The following is a 20,852-nucleotide window of genomic DNA, read 5'->3' as shown; positions in this document are numbered from 1 at the left end:
AGGCTGGAGGGCCAGTTACCACTACGGTGGTCCTTTTTTTTTTTTTTTTTTTCTTCCCCCCTCCACTGCGGTGGGATTGGGTGGGCCACCCAATGCTCTATGGAGCTTGGTCTGGATGGGCCTGGGCTCCCTGCCCTTGGTGGATTCTGGGAACTGGGGGTCAGCGGGGGAGTTGGTTTGAGAGAGGGGCTACTTTGCCCTCCCCAATCCTTTCATCCCTTTCCCCAAGTGCCTCCCTCCTCCCGCTCCATCACACCACACCACATGCAGGGCCTTGAGGTACAAGTGCATCATTCAGGCAGAGCGGAGGCATTCCTCTGTCCCCTCCTGGCCACCTGTGCCTCAGTTTTATCCCACAACTTAGATACTCACATTACTTAACTCTCATGACACACGTGTATAGGGTCTTGGGGGGTGGGCACACTAAACAGCGTCCAGAGGTCTGTTTATTCAGCGTCACCTCTGGTGCCGGTGCCCACCTCTCAGTTTTAAATACATGTAGACATTGAGGGTTCTCGGGAGGGGCCGTGCTGACACTAGCTAGTATCTGGCAGAGGGTCGCTGGCACAATGCCCCCCTCCTGTTGTAAATGCACCTTAGAACAGCACGCATCAACACCAGATATGAGCAGGCGGAGTGAGGTATGGGGTCTTCAGACACCCCCGTTCTGTTTGACATCGGGGGCGCTGGGAGGAGGAGCCTTCTGGTCGGGATCTGGGCTCTTGGGCTTTGCTGCTGCTGCAGGACCGGGAACGGTCTGCTTGTCTCCACTCCAGAGTAAAGGGAGCCATCTCCTGGGTCTGGGGTGGATTGTCCCTCTGGGGATGATGGTGCCTGGACCTGGGAGTAAAGAGTAGGGGTGTGTGTGTGTGTGTGTGTGTGTGTGTGTGTGTGTGGTGTTCACGTCTGTGTGTCTCCCTGTTGAGTGAGTGCTTAGTATTTGTATTTGTGTGCATGAGGCTGGGAATGCACATTTATGTGTTAGGTCGGGTCTTAGGCTCACCTCTGTCAGAACATCTCAGGCCCCTCCTGGTGTGGGGGCCTATCTCCCCCCACCACCACACTGCCAGTGGCTGATACTTGAGCACCCAGCCTCGGCAGGTGGGGGTAAGTACTGGCTCACTCCCAGCGGCTGCTTGGTGGGGCCTGGCCCCCCTGGCTCGGTTGGGCCCCTTCTGGGGTGTGGAGGGGTCTCGGGTCTCTGCCCTGTGTTCAGTTTGTTCTGGCATAGCTGGCTGCCAGCGGCGCCTGCAGGCTCGTCGTCACACCTCCCCATGGTTTCTGCACCACAACCCAGTCCGGGGCTCCCCTCACCTCTTTTCTAGGTGGGTGGCGCGACTGCCCCTGTGGTGGTCCTCCTTGGGCTCTGGGGGGCTCTAGATGTCTAGGGCCTGGATCTCTTGCATGCCTGCTTCATGTCCTGTGGTGCAGGGGCTGTGGCTCCCCCACACAGACAGTTATATGGAGCAACCTTATGAATACAAGTGCACTCAGTTGCTTCCATGTGTTTGGCTGATTAGACACTTGCAGGTGTACCTATTTTAAAATAGCTGATGTAGATGGAGTGTAGATTGCTGTGTGAAGCCAGCAGAAATAAACCTTTATAGCCTGGCATTAAGAATAACTGCTGATTGGGTTTTTTAATGAGAATGAGGTAAGTAATCCATGTCTTCTATCTGTGTTCTTCCAAGAGAACGATGGGTTACTGTGGACATGTCCAACTGTGTCAAAAACACAAGGGCTTGTTTGCCCTTTACTGTGGTGAAAATAAGCCTTCATAGCTGTGAGTTTAATAGAATGTTGTTGGATATTCAAACGAATGGAAAACATACTGTTAACATTTATGGCTCTGATGTTTGTCTAAATCACTGAACATGCTGGTAGCCAAGCAGTGAAGCAGCTGGTGGCAGTGAGAAGTAACGTCCGGGGAGAGCGGTCACACAACCTGACCACTACAGGCAGGCAATATTTCGTTTGCTGTAACATTTAGTTTTAAATATAATATTAGATTTAACATTTAGTTTTAAATATAAAAAGTTACAAATGTTTTTGTAAAGTTGTAATTTACAAATTGCAAATTAATTTGTAAAAGTGACTCGAAAAAACATGTTTTATAAGGTTTGGAGCTAAATGCGGAAAAATGTTGCCGTAAATTTCAGCATGTTTCAGTTTACAAATGGCGCCCTATATGGTTTTGCCTCAGTTTGTTTTAAAAATTTACAGCGATCTGTGTGTATATAAATATAAAACAATCTTATAATGTTCTCGAAAAGGTCTTTCTTTGCATAGGCTCCCTTTTGGGTTTTTTTTTTTTTTGGCACAGATCACTTTCCATACCAGATTCCTTGTCGAGCCCAAATACGGCTGAAAGATTTGTGGATGTCTGTCTCCACCTGGCGATGAATTAAGAGGACAGAGGCGCAGAGAAGCTTGAGCATCCGGTTCTGTCAGCTTCGCTCTCTCTCTCTCGCTCTCTCTCGCCGTAAATGAAAGCCTCATCCTCAGGTATGCCTCCTAACCCGATGCGCTCCAGCGGCAACAACAACTACTACTACCGGAGGCGGCCGATTCACACTCTCGGTTTGATGGAACACACACACACAGCCAAAGGAAAGTCTGCGCTGTAATAAAAGTACGAACTTCAGGGACTGAGAACAACTGATTTAAAGAAAATAAATAAAAAATAGCCTCGGCCATGGCGACAATAGGGGATTTCGACCCACTCAACTCCATCGTACCTGCTACAAAGATTGAAATCACCGCTTCTTGCAGGTAAGCCCCGGATCTTTGTGCTCTGACAGATTTAGACATTACTTGATGTTTGTAATTAAAGTCAGTTTTTTTTCTTCCAGATGTTTTATTTTTATTCAATCCTATATTCTCGTGCGTAATTTTCTGCCCTCGATACACTTTTCCATGTTTCCATTCCAGTGTTCCTTGTCTTTATCCTGGGCTAAACAACTCTTTTTTTTTTTTTTTTTTTTTTTTTTTTTCCTTTCTTCAAAGGAGGAATTTGCATGTGCTGTGGGTGTTTAAGTGCGTGGGGTTGCAGCAACCAACCGTAGCAGGATTTATTCCGAGTGTCTCGGAGAGCTCCGGAGAGTGCAACTCTCAGATCACATGAATACATAGATATTAAATGTACCATCTGTCTAAAAAAGAAAAGAAAAAGATTCGCACACCAACAGTGTTCAGTGTTCAACAGTGTTCAAAAAAATAAAATAAGTTATGGTCTCTTTCAGTTTTATGTCTTAATTTATAAGCAGGATATCAGAGCACGGAAACTGCGCTCCAGCACTGTTACACAGTAGTTTGTAAATAGTTATTAAAATCTCAATATTTTGGATTTTTAATGAGCCTATAGAGCAAGAGAATAAGATGTAAAAGTATGCAAGGTGCTTAAACGTGGTCAAAGTTTTGATGTGTACTAGGAAGAGGGTCTAAAATCTAAGCGACATAAAAAATGAACGAAACACGTCCGCTGGAGTTCGTGCTGCAGGATGAATGATCTCCTCCCATAGGTTGACTCACGTACAATTCCCCCCACCCCAGCGGAAAAAATGATCGAAAGAGGGACTGGATGAAAAAAATACTAAAACAACAATATATGCTCACCAAGAAAAAGAAGTCTCACCCCACTGAGTAAAGAAATCTCACCCTTTTAATGTCTTTAACACACAATGTGCTGTGTAGACACATTTTTTTCCTCTAGGTTTTTAGTCATTTTTCTTTCAGATTTTCAAAGTGATGTTGCCATTTTTCATGGAAATCTTAAGGAAATGTCACCTGCCTTGTTTTCAGTCAGCCTCACTGATGTAGTTTAGATGCACATATATGATTTCATAAAATGAACTGAGATAGGCATGTGCTGTAGCCATGACATGTTTTGAAAATGGATTTATGAAATGCAACGTTGACACACATTTAAGCAGGTAAAGATACAAAAGCACCCATTCACCTTTCCATCCATCCTTCCTTCCTTCCTTCCTTCCATTTCCATGTATCCATTTAAGGTTGCATGGCCACAGGGCCAGGACAGATAGACAGATATACCATTCGCACTCACAGTTACACTTATGGAAAATTTAGAATGACCACTTAACCTAACTCCATTAATTTTGTGACTTTTCTATAAAATTGGCTGTAAATTCTTAATAAAAGCTGAAAATCTACACTTCAGTCACATCTTAATTGTTTGATTTAAAATCTGCTGTGGTGGTGTACAGAGCCACCGTTGCCAAAGAATATTTAATTGTCCAAAACTGTGTGTTTGAGTAGCTCGCTCATTGTTGACGCACACAGACTTGCTACACGTAACGTTGAATTATGGTCCCAGGCCCTAAGGAGCTCCAACTGCCTGGGCTTCTTGCATATCATTCCTTTTTTATAATCCAATTAATCTTTAATTTCTAGGCAGTTTGCAGGTCCTTGCTCTCCTCCAAATTTAAAAAAAAGAGTTCTGTGGCTGTAGCTTAGGAGGTGAGTCAGTCTGCAGAAGATCAGTGATGGACATCTAGTTCCTCCATTCTGCAAGTCAAAATATCCTTGGACAAGATACTAAACCCTGAGTCCCCCCCTATATTCATCTGTGTGTGTGTGTGTGTGTGTGTGTGTGTGTGTGTGTGTGCCTTAGGCACTTAGACATAGAATTTCCTTCTTTATTTGCACATAGCACCACCCATAGCAAATATTCACTTTTTGATTATTTGCTTAAAAGCTGACGATCGCCTAATCAGCAATAACAATTATGAACACTATTATTAACACTGCAGGCCTGCAGCACCTTTTCCATATTTAAAATTCCATCGCAGATCAAATTTTGGTGAGCATTAGGTTATTTATGGTAGACGTACATTGAACGCGACATGTGAAACAATCATGAATGGAACAATTTGCAACATTGCATTTGCAGGGAGATGATTATTTATTTAGATGTTAATTTTTACATTTTAAGGAGGAGATATATGAACATACATATGCTATGCTCGTTATAGCACGAAGATTAAAGAAATCAATGAACTAATTGATAATCTGTGCTAGGAAAGGACGAGGGACAGGGTCACCAGTCTGCCACAGGGTCAGGACAGATGTACCATTCACACTGGAACGACAACTTAACCCAACCCCACTAAGTTCATGACTTTGGACTGTGGGAGGAAACCTGGGGAGAACCCAAATAACACGGAGAACACAGAGAACATGCAAACTCTGTGTGCTTGGCACTGTGGGGATCAGGCAAATCTGGTAGCTCTTATTTCATTTGCACTGCCAGAATGTGTCTGCTCTGATTTTGCAAATTGATTTTCACCTGCTTCTCTACGCTAATCATAGCTCGTTATATGCTATGGGTGGGTTTAAAACTGAAGTGTTGGGGAAACCGTGACAGTGAGATTTATGGCTGAGCAACTGGAGACCCTTTGAGTTTGGTCCTGGTTAAAGCCCTTATTCAAAGGCTTTACAAAAAGGAAACACTGACAGATTTTTTTTAAAAAAGTTATGTATGCAGGTCAGCACTCTGTAAAATAAGCCTTCAGTATATTTAATTAAAACTTGAATCCTTCAAGGGAAGCCAAAGTTTTGGGGGACTAACTCTAGTTTTCTCGATATTTGTAAATTGAGTTTTTAAATACTTGTATATGTTAACGTCAGAATTTTAATATTAACTGATAAATCCTATGCATCACTTTAAATGTGTCCTTTATTAATTATGAACTGACAGCATGGATATTTTTTGTATTATTTACATTTTTTATTATTATTTGTTTAGGTAAACATAACAGAGAATTGGATGCCTTATAAATATCTGTCTTTTGCATTTCAATTAAGCAAATTTCCTCATCAGAATTAAGTGTCTGACCACTAAGCATCCATGTCTGTTGTTATCCTCAACATATTTTTATAATGACTTTCACTTTCACGACTAGTCTCACTGCTCTTGACTAGCTCCTTTCCAGCAGTAGCCAGCACCACTCTGTGTTAATAGTAAAAGCTAAGAAATGACTGAGTTATGTGATGGTAGCTATCTCATATATTGAGCTGTTTTTGTTCCACAAATCAGTAAAAGCAATTTCAAAAATTGGCATGAAGCCACAGCTGGCTGTCCTTCCTGCATAGATCAGCTGTGTCAGACTTTGAAAGAGAAGTTCGTGCATCCTCTCAGACAGCAGCATTTCCATGTCCTAGGTATGCTGTATGCTGATAGTGTCTGAAGACGCTGATCGTGACAAGCTGTTCCTGGACCTCAGTGTCTCTGGGCACCAGCAGTCCAGAGGGTTTAGAAGGGAGCTTTCTCAGCTCCCTGACACTGACAGAATAGGGTTGGCTCAGTGGGCCCCAGAAGGATCCTCACTGCATACAGATCAAGCACACACAGCTGTGAGTAAGGAGACAAGTAAGGGAAGTAAGTCATCAGGAGAGGGAGACTGGGTTTTTGAAATAGTGAAGTAACCTTGTTGTGGTTAACATTATGGTGCTAAAGCTTTGAGCACCATTCATCAGAACAGGTGACCAATAATGCTGATAAACATCAGTGACCCAACAGGAAACGGTGACTCTCTAAACACAGGGATCCTTAATCATGTTAATCATGGCTGCATTTCATTCAGATGGATCCTTTCTATAGAGTAGCTTGACCTCCTCACAAAATGCTAATTGGCCCCTCAGTAGGTCAGCATTTCCACCAAAGACACCACAGTGACACTGACACAAAGCTGCTTTCACACTGTTTGTGAGATCTCGCAAAAGTTCATCGTAATTTTTTTCTCCCATGTCCCTTGCGGGGGTCCGTAGTAACCCTCTGGGGTCCAGGGTATAATTGGCCATTTTTAACCACTTTTGATGTTCCCTCCACATTTCACCTTTAAAAACTGTTTATTTGCCTTGTTTGGTCTCATTCTTTTCAGCACAACCTCACGTGTCTGAATTTACAGTCATGTTTTCATTTTGACTGTATTAACACAATTGATCTAAAATCAGACAAAAAACATAAAATCAGAGTAGAAAAAGTTATATTTTTACTGTAACAACCACAAACATGTTTATTGAATCATATTTCATAATTGTCAATTTTAAAATCATATGCACAATCTTTGCAAACAACAAGGTTTTTGCAGCCATTTACCTTTTCCCCCCTTTTAAATAACCATTTCAAACTATTTACAGAACAATCAGCTGTTCTGCATTCAATAAGATGCCACACAAATTATTTGTGCCACTGCAATAATTTCTGTCCACTAGAAAGGAGAACATCACACCTGTAAACGTCAGTAAACGTGACGAAACCATTGAGAAAAAACACACGTATATATTGTTGATCATGTCTCTGGTTTTACGCAGCCTATCAACTCAATTTAAAAACTGATATATATCACCTTGTTGGTTTGTCATCTTAAAGCGGTCGTGTGATTGGCTTACCACGACTACTTTATTCTTCCTCAGTCAAACAGCAGCACTCATGCCATTGTTTTGCCCCCTGAGCTCCAGGTGTTGTGCCAAAAAGTGATCGTCGGGCAGAAAGTGATTGCCGCCCGCAGGAGCCGTTAGTAATGCCGTTACTTGTAACAGTTATTCCCATCACTGATAATGTGACGTCAATTTTGTACAATATCATTACAGGATAAACCATGGCATGTTTATTGGCTAATGACCTGACAAATTGTTAGCCAATGAGCACGATGTGTGCCTCAGGGAAATTATTTTCCAGCCAATAAGTACAATATAATTCATGAAAGTTTAGAAATGTTGGTGTTTGGCTTGATGTTTCTGATATATTCATAGCTTTTTCTTTTCGAGCACTTAACTTATAAAATATAATCGCTTTGCTTACTCTAACTCTAATATTGTGAATGTGCCTTGCTGCTTGTGCATGTCTCGCCTCAAGCTTTGTCTCAAGTTGTGAATCATAATGACCAACAGCAGTCAGTGCACCATTGTACAAATTGTGTACAAATGCAAACCATCAACCAGAAGTGACATTTTAGTCACCTTAAAAGTTCAGGAAAATTTTGGAGTAGTCCATGTGATGGTACTGAAAATGAGCCTATCAGATCTGCAAACACACACTTAAATCTTAAAGGTGGATGCCAACTCTGGGTCCTCTCGAAACTGCCATCTCTCTGTAGAAGCCAGACCTTTGAACCGAGTCTGATCTGAGCTGCAGCACTACACGCATCCTTCTACCTGAGCCTCTTTCATCTCCCTTTGTCTAAGAAAATCCATACAGGTCTGACTTGCCTGATGTCTTTTGACACATACTTGACATTTGGATGATTTTAAAAAGATTTCATGTAGCACACTGTCTCATTATTGTGTAGATGTCAACACATCTGCAGTAGAGGTTACCTGGAGGTGAAAATGCGTTTTTAAAAGACTCTCCTGCTCTTTGACTTAGCTGCTATAAATCTTCAATTAAGTCATCCATGCTTTTAGTATAAAGACAGTTTTGCTCCTTGAGAAACAAATCAGTCTCTACGCACTTGATGTCCCAGCTGATCTATTTTCAGGTGTTGTTTTTTCCGTTGGGATTTCTTTCTCAAACAGCACAACAGTCGTGTTACATCTCAAAGCCACCGCAGCTGGTAATGAGGGGATTGCTTTTCCCATTGAGGTTAAGATGGCTGACACTGGGATTTCTGTTCAAATGGATTAGACATGAGTGAAACGGGGAAATGAGAATCATTGTTTTATGCAGAATGAGTGCATTGATTGGAAAACAGGCAAGTAGCTTCAACTGATTGTTCTAATGCAGTTTAGGTGTTTTTTATGCTACAGCTGTTTGACGTCTCATTGGCACAAAAATAGAGGAGACCACCCATATTTGTACATTCTGCTAGAGATATGGAAAGAAAGAAGGGCTACAAGAATATGTAAGTATTTTGTTTTCTGTAGTTAAGATTTATGATAAATATATTATGCAAAATTCAAAGGAGCTATGCTTAATCATTAATCACATCATGCTACAATCTAGCAAGAACAGATGACAAATAAAGTAATTCAACAAAAGTGGAAGTTTTGCCTGCATTTCCCTCGGTACTCCCTTGTGTATTTAAGCCCTGTGTTTTCCTTTGTCCGTTGTTGCGTCGTTCTGTCATGGTTAGCTGTGTGGCAGGCAGGAGGTAGGACCCAAACGCAGGACTCGAGACACGGAAGGATAACCTAAAGAAGGCAGCTTTATTTTGCTGTTCAAAACTCGAACACGAAATACAAGAAAACATAACCAGAAACATAAAACTCAAACCAGAAATCTTAGAGAAACAATAAACCAAAGAATTTAACTTAAACTAGAATTACACATATGAATTCAATTCAGTTTCATTTTCAGAACAGTATATAAAGCACCAATTCACTGTCACCTTGAGATTTATATTGTGTAATATTACAAAGAGTTAATATGGCAGTGTGTTTTTGGTGCTCTTTTCGCTGCAGTCAGTATTCTGACATCACCATAAAAGAGTAATGACACAACATAATTCTGCTGTGTAAACACGCAACTGTGGTTTGACTTGCCACTTGCCACTGACATTATGGAATCTGTGTCTTGAAGAAGAGCTCTGAAAACGACTTGGCCGCAGCACGGTGTCTATGTGTGGAAATGGCTCTGCCAGATGTGTCATTGTGGATGTGGGTCAGAAAGGGAGTCAGACAGTGTTGAGGGACGCTGTGTTTTTTGTCTCTTTTTAAACAAGTGGCTGCCTGCCTGCCACCCAAATGCTGCTCCTCCAGATCCTATTGTGGCAGCCTGCCTGCAGTCTGCAGTGATTACTGCTGGCACAGGATTGCTTGAATGAGACGAGGGAAAATATATGACCTGCGTTCTCTTGCAAGTAAATGACCTATTAACCCCAATACACATTACAAAGTAAACATTTTCTGGTGGCAACAGGAAGACTTTGTTTTCTCCTCAATCAGGTTCATGTTTTATAAGTAACCTATATCTCATGCAGTTATTAGTACTGTTGCCTCATAGCAAGAAAGCACCGGCTTGATGCACGTTCCAGATACCTCGGATGTGGGAGCCAGGGAGCCAGGAAAACAGGATTAGTTTTCTTAGCAAGATTTAGGTATCACTAGCAATGCAGCATAATACTCATTTTTGTGCTTTAAAAAGGCATTCATGTAAAGAGCCTGATCAGTGTATGGCTCATTTACGGTGTTAAAAATACACAACAGTGGCAGTACAGATTAAATGTTCACAGTTTTACTGCTGTTTACCTTCAGTGCCGCCATTTTGGATCACTAACTTGGGGTATGTTGGTCTGCTCTAACTTTCTGAGTGGGAAATCTGATGAAGGGGTGTTCAAAAAAAATCCTACTGGGAACTCCTAATTTCCAACTTCTGACTTATTCAAGAACACACTGTGACACCTGTGGAAAACAGGCTTTATTTCAAGGGACTAGTGTGCTTTTAATGACATGCTGAAAGTCACATGAGCATCTTTTCCAAACTAATTTCTGCAGGAAAAAGGAATCCAAAGGTGCTGTGAGCATCATTTCTCCTTAAACACCATTGAGACCATTTTTTTTCCACATAAAGACTACAATGACTTTCTAAAATGTTTTCTAGAAAAGATTAATTGCAGCAGCAAAAATATAACTCCCACATATAGTCCCTTTAATTCATAGTCCTCCACATTCCACCATTATGGAGTTTTTTCACCTGTTCACCTGATATTTTACCCAAATCTCTGTTACATGTTTTTTAAAATATGAGACAAAGGAGACAGAGGGACCTCTGGAAAAGTGACCCCGTGAAAACAGAATTAGTGAGCCATTGCAGTTCAAGGACAGTCCTTTGTTAGGACATTAAAGAAGTGCATACTTAGATGTACCATGTAGTAACCCTGGTGCCATCTTGTCCTAGCATTAGTATGTTTAAAATGTTTTTAATTAGATAATTAGTTAATTAGATGGACTGTAATTATTAACTGAAGAGAGAAAAACTCATATCAGCATTAGAAGGTTTAACTGTTCTTTTGAGAGCTGCATCGATGCAGCTCTCAAATGGTGATGGCTGATGTTGTGATGCTAAAAAGTGACATTGGCAGCACTTTAGGAGTGAAATGCCAGGCAGGTCAGCGAACACGGGGAGCCAGGACTTCTCAGTGGGAGAATGTCAATGTCAGCAGGCGAGGGCTCTGATTGGCAACCCAGCTTCTCTCATATCATGTCCTGAAGGTTTCAAACACAAGGCCACGTTACAAGAAAAAACTTGTCTCTTAAATGAGATTAGTATCTAACAGATGTTAAGCTTCAAAGAAGGGTTCTTTGCTTTCTGAGTAAAAGGATGGATCTAAACAAAGCATGATTCTAGATGCTTGTCTGCTTCTTTAGGATTTTCTGCATTATTATGCGTATTATTGTAGCGTCTTTACCTTACAGTGGAAGCAGCTTGAGATAACTGCTGATTTGGCATTATAGATATAAATAAAACGGTTACCAGTAGTTACTGGTTGTGACTATCTGTGATGAACATGTCAACCCAGCATGTCCCAGTCCAACAGAAGACATATTTGACTAAATGTCTCCTGATCCAGAAAGGCTTGCACTAGTGTGGGGGGTGGGAAAAGAGCCACAGGGCACCTCAATACATCTATGACACTGTGCCACAATGACACTGATGACTATGTTGTTCATGCATTGTTTTTTTGGTGTTTGTGTGTGTGTACATGTTTAGACATCTTTGTGAGGACAGAAAATTGGCATGCTACTGTACTTGTGGGGACCAACAGTCTCTTATGGGGACAAAATGCTGAGGCTCAAAATGTGGTGTTAGTGTCAGGGTTGTAATTAGGTTACGGTCAGGTTTAGGCTGAGGGTTAAATGTAACCAGTTTTCGTGACATGTCCTCACTAAGATGGTAAATGGACTGGTTCTTATACAACTAATTCATTCACCCAATCACACCAGCACTTTTTCTAAGCTGTTAGTGCCTATCTAACATTCACACACATTCACACTCCAACAGATCGGAGAGCAACATGGGGTTAGTATCTTGCCCACGGATATTTGGCATGCAGACTGGGGAAGCCAGGAATCGAACCACCAACCTCCCGATCAGTGGCTGACCTGCTCTACCTCTACAGCCACCCCAAGATATGAAAATGAGTGTGTGTGTGTGTGTCAGAAGCCACAGCAAGAGCTGACACAAACCAAAGTCGTCAATTAGAATGTAGTTTTTAACAGTTTGACAGGTTTGTTATTAGAAGTGAGAGAAGCTGGTGCAGTGACAGAAAATGAATACTGCTAAGTTACAGTCATCACGTTTGTAGGTAAGCTGTGGCAGCATCAAAGTACTCGCTCAGGTTAAATTATAGATCGAAGCGTTTTAGCACTGAAGTCTCTAAAAATCTAAAGATCTAAAAGGATGGAACGTGGTTTTGGTAAGGTTTTTAATGCTTGGTTGTTAACAGTTTATTCACAATCACCTAGTTTTACTCCATGTTGGATGGTTAAAAAAGTGAAGTCAAGACGTCTAAAAAGTGGTGTGAAGCCAAACCAGCTGCTGTCAGAGAGTGTGTGCTACAAACTGTTGGGATGCCTGCTTGGTAAACAACGATGTGTTTTCTATTACAAAGAAGATGCAACATGTGGGAGCAAAAGTTTTTAAAGGCTTTCTGTTCTTTTGGGATCCTCTTTGAAAGAGTGTGCTATTGTTGACTGAGACTAGACTGAAGCTTGACAAGCTTATTCTCATAGCTCTGCCTATCTATTGACATTTAGCCTGCTACCATCTTGGGCTCATGGTGGAAAAGAATTATATTGCATAGCTATTTAAATGTTGTTGATTGCTTTCCAGGCAAATTGAATGAACAGCATTATGTGTATGGCTTTTTAGGACTACTCGTATTTGTGAATCTTTTATTAGGTTTTCTTGCATCTTGGTACAAACTGAAAGTTCCAGGTTTATCTGGTATCGCTACTCAGTCTGCTTCCCTAGTTAAGGGAGAAAAATGTCCTCCAAAAAAGGCAAAAACCGTAGGATAAAATCATCTGCGTGGGGTACTCGTATGGTTGTTTTATAGCACTACAAGCTGCCACAGTGTGCTGACAGGCGAGGGCTGTTTTACTGATGCCCACACATGCATGTGAACATACTGTATTCAGACACGAACAGAACAGTGTGAACATGCGAGGATGTGTGTGCTCCCCGTAGCCACCCTCATCATCCTGACAGCTCCAAGTCCTCAAGAGGGCAATGTTTCAATCTGTCATCTCCCACATCTCAGCTCTTTATCAAACGCTGTTTGTTATCACAGGCGGTTCTCAGTAAAGTGTCAGGTTGTTAGACGGAAATTGGGTTGTAATCCCGGCAATGATTTGACACACAAGTGTGGCTTTTCGTGTGTGTGTGTGAGATTCATTTTTCTTCCTGCAGGAACAAAATGATGAAGGAAATAGCACGTCTCTAGTGTATGTCCTGCTGTCAGTGTGGTAAAAACCCTGTGCTACATGATCTTAGTTCACTTCAGAATGTATTTAGCTTTTAATTGTTGTCTTTTTCTTTTTACAAAAACCTGATTTGTTTGGTTTCAGATATGTATGCAGTAATATTTCCACTGGAATTAAAGTTTATTTGGATAAATCTTATAGAAGAACTTTACTGAGTCTGTGACAGTTGTAGGCATTTTCACGATATTGTGCAGTTACAGTCAGCCAATTAAGGCACTTGTGTATTGTTGTAATATTTCTTCTACACCCACAAACAAAGAACCATTCACGTGCCTCTATTTTGTAGCATTAGCAGTTTCTTAATCTGACCATAGTTACATTCTTGAAAGCAGAGTTCTCTAAAAGGTGATACTAACATACGACTGCACATATATACAGTACACAGAGTGCACTCTGCTTCTGTTGTAAGAGCCGTCCTTTTTACAGTGCTGAGAGAGAGTTTGAAAGAAAGGACAGCCTTAATGCTTTTTAGAACACGACTATGAACACATGAAATATTTTGTCATGCTGTTAAACTTACCATGAACCATTTGGCCTTGCAGCACTGTGATGCTTCTGTCTTACACACGTTTTTGTTGCAGGAACCTGTTAGACATGGACACCTTCTCCAAGTCAGATCCAGGTAACTGCCTCCTCTCTCACACTGATTCTTCACATTCATCATTCATCTGTGTAATTACTCCTCTGATATGATTTTGTATTCTCTGCTTGGAACTCTTCTGTCTCGTGCAGTGTTTATTAAATCACTACCTTTTGCATGTTAATTCCACACTTAGAGCATCAGTGAGCAGTAACACAGTGACTGTCTCCCACAGCGCTTACACACGCAGAATAGCAACTGACTGAATGAAAACCTGCATCTTGGGATCGAATGGGAAGGACTCTTAATTAAGTTGGTCCTCATTAAGAGTGACTAATCATTGGATCCTGATTGACACTTTGCAGTTGCTGGGCCCACACATTGAATGTGATTATATTATAGTAACTTTTAGAAACAGCAGCTGCATCTGCAACTTAATGTAACAAAAGAATGGAGGAAAAAAAGCAAAATGCACAAATGCCAAAAAACTAATTGAAAATGAAAGGCTTCACTGGATCTGCTTATCTGTCAATGCACCTTTTCAATCATTGTTTAAGTCAGTCACTCAAGTCAGAAGCTTGAGCGTTCCCTAGTTTAATAGTAATGACCACAGTTTACCAAATAAACATAGTTTCCTATCAACTTCCATAAAATCTAAAGTCCTGCACCCAGAGAAGTCACGTTTAAGGCACACATTTTACTTTTTAGACCTGGATGCTACATCATTCTTTGATTATGGAGTTTACAGTCAAAAATAAAGAGATCCTGACTGTTTTCTATGCAGACACACGTAGCTTGTAACTTTTTTCTTGCCATCATGCTGGTAGAGGTTGGTCCTGGTTTCATTTGTTCAAAGAAAGCTTGTTTGACCGCATGTTGTCTGTTCAAAGACCGCAGGTCTTTTATCTGCTTAACTGATAATATTCACAACATCTACAGTCTTGACATAATGAAGAAATTGCCCACACCTGTCTGTGAGTAAACTGTCCAATTACTTTTGTTCCCTTTAAAAAAGAGGGTGGCACATGTTAAGTAGCTGAAACTCCTAAACCCTTCATCCAGTTTGAATGTGGATCCCCTCAAATGAAAGTTGAGAGTCTGCACATTATGTCCATAATATAACTATAACTGGAACATGTTTCAGTAAACAGGCAGTGTACGCAGTATGCAGTACAGCCTAATGAAAGACTGATGACTTATAAACACAGATCTGCATGCATTAGTAAACTACAGCCAAGCACATGGTTAAATGTTAGACTAGCTTTGACAACATCATACAAATATTTGTCTGATGAGTGTAATCAGCTATTACACGTTCCTTATATATCTTTGCTTTGGTAAATGGACTGATTCTTATATATATTATATATATTACAACATGCCACATTCAACCAATCACACCCAGTCTCTTCCTTCTGTGCTTTTAAGTGCTTACTAACTAACATTCATACGCTGATGGATGCATTGGAGATCAACTTGGAGTTAGTATCTTGCCCAAGGATACTTGGCATGCAGACTGGAGGAGCCAGGGATCGAACCACCAACCATCCGATCAAATAATAATGAAATAAAATAAACATAAGCAATAATTACGTAAGTTGTAGATGCTATGTTTTCTTTCTGTTAGGGTATAAATGAAAATCATAAATCTCAACCATCAATACAACCACTCTGACCATTCAGAAAATGTTCTTAAAATGTGGAAGAGTGTCACTCCATTGTGCTACAGCAGCACGACAGCATCAAGGTTTACTCTAAGCACCCAGATTTAAACCCACTTAGCGGGCTGCAACTAAAATTTTGACCTATTTAATGTTATTTACTAGGTACGTAAAAAGCAGACAGGACTCTTATTCACGAGTCAATGTTTCATCTTTACTTGAGTTGTCAAGAACAAAACAGGGAAAAAGGTGATAGAAAAAGCAAGGCTATACTGAGCAACAGTTGAGTAGAAAATCAATTTCAAAGGCTTGGAAGGAGAGAAGAAAAGTGCTGACGAGATGCAGCATGTAAGACAAAAACGAACCTTGGAGTCAAAAGACGCAGACGACATATTTCGTAATATCATGTTTTATTGTCAGTTGCATTGAAGTGTTATGGCTGATGACTCATCAGACTGAAGAGGACACAAGGAAAAACAACTTGGCTTATTAAGTTGCCAAAAAAACCCAACAAAAAACAATCACTACTTGCTGTTGATTGGATTAAACCAATAAGTGGCCTTTCAATCAAACATGGGTTGAAGCTTAACATTTTTATTAAAACAGAGAAATTTTGAGTGTTATTAGTTTTTCCTCCTGTGAGAGTTCCACTCACTTCTGTTGTTGAATCTAAGAGAGAAATAATTAAATTCAGTTCAATTCAGTTTTATTTATTTAGTGCCACTTCACAACCTCAGAGCACATGAAAAGCAAGGACCCTACGATACTGGAGGGAAAACCCCAACAGTACTTGACGACAGTGGGAAGGAAGTTCCTTTTAACGGGAAAATACCTCTGCCAGAACCAGGCTCAGTGAGGAAGCTGAGGGATGAAGGGAAAGAGAAAAGGAAAAATGAGAGGACAGTGAGACCAAGATAAAAACAAAACTACGGAGGAGAGAAGAGAAGAGCCGAGTTGTTGGCATCCCATCAAGGTACCGCACTGAGTTCCCGAGGGTGACCCAGTCTTTCACAAATGTTTGTAGAAGCAGCAGTCTGCGGGCCTGGGTTAATTTATACACCTGTGGCCATAAAAGTAATTGGAAAGCACCTGAATTCAGTGATTTGGATGGATTCTGGTAGTATATTGTGGGTCCATTGGGAATCCTACTTCATGTGGAGGCGGGGTACAGTTTTCTTTCACTCATGTTGAATCTGAAATCGTTAGCTTACGGGAAGAACTGCAGTATTGCAGAGAATTCTTCACTTTTTCCAACCTTGCATCATTGCTTGAAAACATATGCTGTCAATTTGTCTGACTAGCCAAATCATATGGTAAATGGCCTGCATTTGTATAGCGCTTTTCTAGTCCCTAAGGACCCCAAAGCACTTCACACTACATTCAGTCATCCACCCATTCACACACACATTCACACACTGGTGATGGCAGCTACATTGTAGCCACATCACCAGCACTGACAGAGGCGAGGCTGCCGGACACTGGCGCCACCGGGCCCTCTGACCACCACCAGTAGGCAAACATGGGGTTAGTATCTTGCCCAAGGATATTTGGCATGCAGCCAGGAGGCAGCCTGGGATCGAACCACCGACCTTCTGATTAGTGGCTGACCTGCTCTGCCACCTGAGCTACAGCCAATCATATAGTTGAGATTGCTGAGCAGACCCTGTTGACTGTGTCCTATAGATACAATATGTTAATCAAGAGAAATAATGAAGCACTGATGTGCACCCTCTTCCTCAAATTAACAGTGGAACAGCTCAAACTGCCTTAGTGGACATTCCTTTTGGCACTTTTAAGATAAAATCAACTTTTAGTGCTTCTTCCTTGTTATATGAAATTTTGTAGCTTTCAGTTGAGGTTTGTTTGATGTAACATCTCCTAAGACTGCGAAGTGTTGTGTTTACATGCAACCTGACAGTACCAGAGCAGTCTCACTGTTCCCTAACGATAGAAGCCTAATTATCTAATGTGAGATTGTAGATTTGGATCTCTTTCATCAACACAGATTAGAGAATTTTTCCCATCTTGTTTAGACTCAGTAATTACCACAAAGCTCCATGAAGCCAAAGAACCTCAGGTAAACTCTTTGATTTGTGCTAAATGTTGATTCATATGCAAGAAAGAAAATTTAAATGTCATCTGGGATCAACTGTTCTGAACAGGCTGAGCATTTGTCTCGTGTATCATTTTAGAAAGTCAGTGAGAGGAAGGCAGAAAAAAGGTTGCAGGGAGGATTTATTATAATGCATGAATTGAGAAGCAACATATAAATGGGATAATTGACAGAATCTTTATGTCATTGTTTTAATGTTGAAATCATCAGTTAAAGGTACTGTCCATTGACTAATCATTTACATTATGATGTGTAACCACAGTGTATATTATTGTACTGAACGACACTGATTTTGAAGGCAAAGAATCAAATATGGTCTCTCCGCAGGCCAGGGCTCCTTTACTGACACAACCCATAGATTAGTCTTTGCTCCTGTGCTGGGTGGGGGTGGAGGGTCGTGCTGGAAGGTAATGATTGTGTCAGACGGGGTCCTGAACTTCAAACTCTTCCTCCCCACTGAGGAAAAGCTAGACTGACAGACCACAATGCCCCCTCAGCTCTTTCATGTCCCTGGTTAGATCCCTCTATCTGACCCGGTCCTCAAACCACAAAAGGACAGTGCAGGTCAGTGTAGACTCATAATGTCACAAAGCACTGGCAGCTAGTGATGAAATGATTGAACCTAATCCACACTTGAACTACTAATATATTTTAATGCTTCTGAGTGGCTGCGAGTAAACAGCTAGTTCCTCATCCATAAATAATTAGAACGAAATTTTGCATGTAACAGGTGAAATTTCCTGTTTATAGACTATAAACATCTTACTGACAACTCAAGCAACATTTTTAACCAAACATTCATATAGTGCTACAAGTAGCCACATTGGAAACACCAGTCAACATGTATGCCTTTGGACTGAGGGAGGAAGCCTGAATACATGGAAAACATGCAGGCACAGGAAAGAGAGAAGGGCTCAAGCCAGGTTTCAAATCTGGGACAGTGCTAACAGTTATGCTACCATGCTGTCCATGCTTGGACAAAAATTAATGACAGTAATCACAAGTAAGATATCGTATTTTTTATAGTATTTTTCTGAATGTAATCCAACCATTGATTACTCAGCCAATAAATGTAATTGGTCAGATGACTCAGTTGCATAGAAATGCATTTTCTTAGGACACATCTTTGAAAGATTAAAATGGCCTGGCCTGTATTTGTATAGTGCTTTACTAGTCCCTAAGGACCCCAAAGCGCTTTTTACTGTAGAAAAAAATGGGACAATTCTCATTTCAGTGTGAATGACTGTGGCTTCACATTTGTAGAAATACTCCAGTGCAGCAGGAGAAACAACTATTTCATCCGCAGCATGTCTTTATCCTGTCTTCCTTCTCTCACCCCAAATGGTGGCAGCAGATGGCCTCGCCCCTCCCTGAGCCTGGTTCTGCTGGAGGTTTCTTCCTGTTAAAAGGGAGTTTTTCCTTCCCACTGTCACCAAAGTGCTTGCTCATAGGGGGTCATATGATTGTTGGGTTTTTCTCTGAATGTATTATTGTAGGTCTACCTTAAAACATAAAGAACCTTGAGGTGACTGTTATTGTGATTTAGTGATGTATAAATTAAATTGCATTGAACTGAATTGAATTGAAATTTGAGCTACTGAATTTGTAAATTTGCTCACTTCCAGACAAATGATATTTTTTAATTATTATAGTAGTTTCATTTCAATAGAAAGACAGAATATGAACCAAATATCCAGAAAAAAATCCCTAAAACAGTTATAAAAAGATTTGAGTGAAATAAGTGTTTGAGCAAAACTTGACTAAATTCGGCCTCGGGCTAAATATGGGTTGATGAGTGCTCAGTTTTGTTTTGATTTGACCAAAGCATGTTTTCCCCACCCTTCTCTGAATCATGTTCACTGGCAAAATGGGCCTGTAGGTCTATGTTGTTGAGCAGGGGGACCTTGCAAGTGCTGCAAGATTTTAATTAGTTATGGTGTAGTGTGTTAACAATAGTGCAGTTGGTGATTGTAATTGCCATCAAATCATTAAGAAGCTTCCTTCCGTGTAGTTTGGGCTGATCCAGTGTCTTCGTCTTTCTGAAATTTTGCATGGAGCTCCAGACTAAAAAATAAGCCAGTGGTACTTTTCATTTTAGATTTGTGTAGAAAATTTGCTCTGCAGACAAAAATTTATGATACCAGATTCTTGGACACTTGATGTGATTTCAGAATCACAACATTAGGCTGGAGACAAACGATAAACACAAAGGCTGAAACAGTCCAGTAAAATTACACTTCCATGTTTGCCTGTCCTGAGCTCCTTCAGAGGTCAGGCAGCTAGTCTCAGACTCCCAGTGCAAACATTTTAGAATTGCTGCCCTAAATCAAGAACATGCATTGTGTACATGAATGTGGATCATCATCAGCAAGCTTGCTTATGTTGTTCTCTGTCTCCATTTTACTCTTACTCACTTTTTCTGTCTTACCACACCTCTTTCAGACAGGTGAGTGTCCATATATGAATCACTTAGCCAACCATCCCTAAACTCTCTGCCTCTTGCTTACCATTTCGATCTTTATCAGTTAACACTGTTTTGCTTCCCTTGTTTCATCTGCATTTCCCTTTGGAGAGAAAAGCAGAGAGAATGGGGATGTATGGTTTCCAACACTAACTGGGTTGTGGTTGACTGGCCTCCTGTCCCACTGAAGCAGAAACATGATGATTTCTATACATGGCCTGCTGTTACCATGACCTGCTTTTAAGTGGAAGAGAGAAGAAAAGAAGAGAGGCTGGGGAGAGGAGTGGAGGAGAAGAAGTGAAGTAAAATGGAGAGTAGGGAAGAGTAGAACCACAGGACAGGGGAGGCACAGAGGGGGAGGAAAGAAAGGACATAGGAGGGAATGAGAGAAAGAGGAGGAAAGGGGGAAGGAGAAATGGAAAATCAGTAAATGGAAGGAGGACTTTAACAAAAAGAGACCACAGGGAAAAGGAGAAGAAACTGATTTGGTAGCAAAAGGAGAAATGTAGAAGAAAAAGTGGAAAGGACAGAAGAGAAAAAGCAAAGACAGATTTCAAAGAAAATATCTACATAAAGGAGGATGATGAGGGG

The 20,852-nt window shown here is 40.9% G+C and overlaps 2 protein-coding genes across 2 annotated transcripts in view; one reads left to right on the top strand and one right to left on the bottom strand.

Annotated features, from left to right (window-relative positions):
- The window catches only part of LOC309706775 (transcriptional repressor scratch 1-like), a 409,990-nt gene that overhangs the window by 258,954 nt on the left and 130,184 nt on the right, over window positions 1-20,852 (bottom strand). The window lies entirely within an intron of this gene.
- Window positions 2,400-20,852, top strand: part of LOC309706770 (copine-9-like) — a 186,982-nt gene continuing 168,529 nt past the window's right edge. The window contains exons 1-2 of the mRNA XM_082533603.1: window positions 2,400-2,772; window positions 14,028-14,068. Coding sequence (XP_082389729.1) covers window positions 2,696-2,772; window positions 14,028-14,068 — 118 coding nt within the window. The 5' untranslated portion in view covers window positions 2,400-2,695. The remainder of the gene's footprint in view (window positions 2,773-14,027; window positions 14,069-20,852) is intronic.

Source organism: Aulonocara stuartgranti, assembly GCF_965226115.1.
Source record: "Aulonocara stuartgranti genome assembly, chromosome: 5".
In the NCBI taxonomy this organism is placed as follows: Eukaryota; Metazoa; Chordata; class Actinopteri; order Cichliformes; family Cichlidae; genus Aulonocara; species Aulonocara stuartgranti.
Note: the sequence above shows the minus strand (reverse complement) of the source record. Positions and strands in the feature narration are given on the sequence as shown.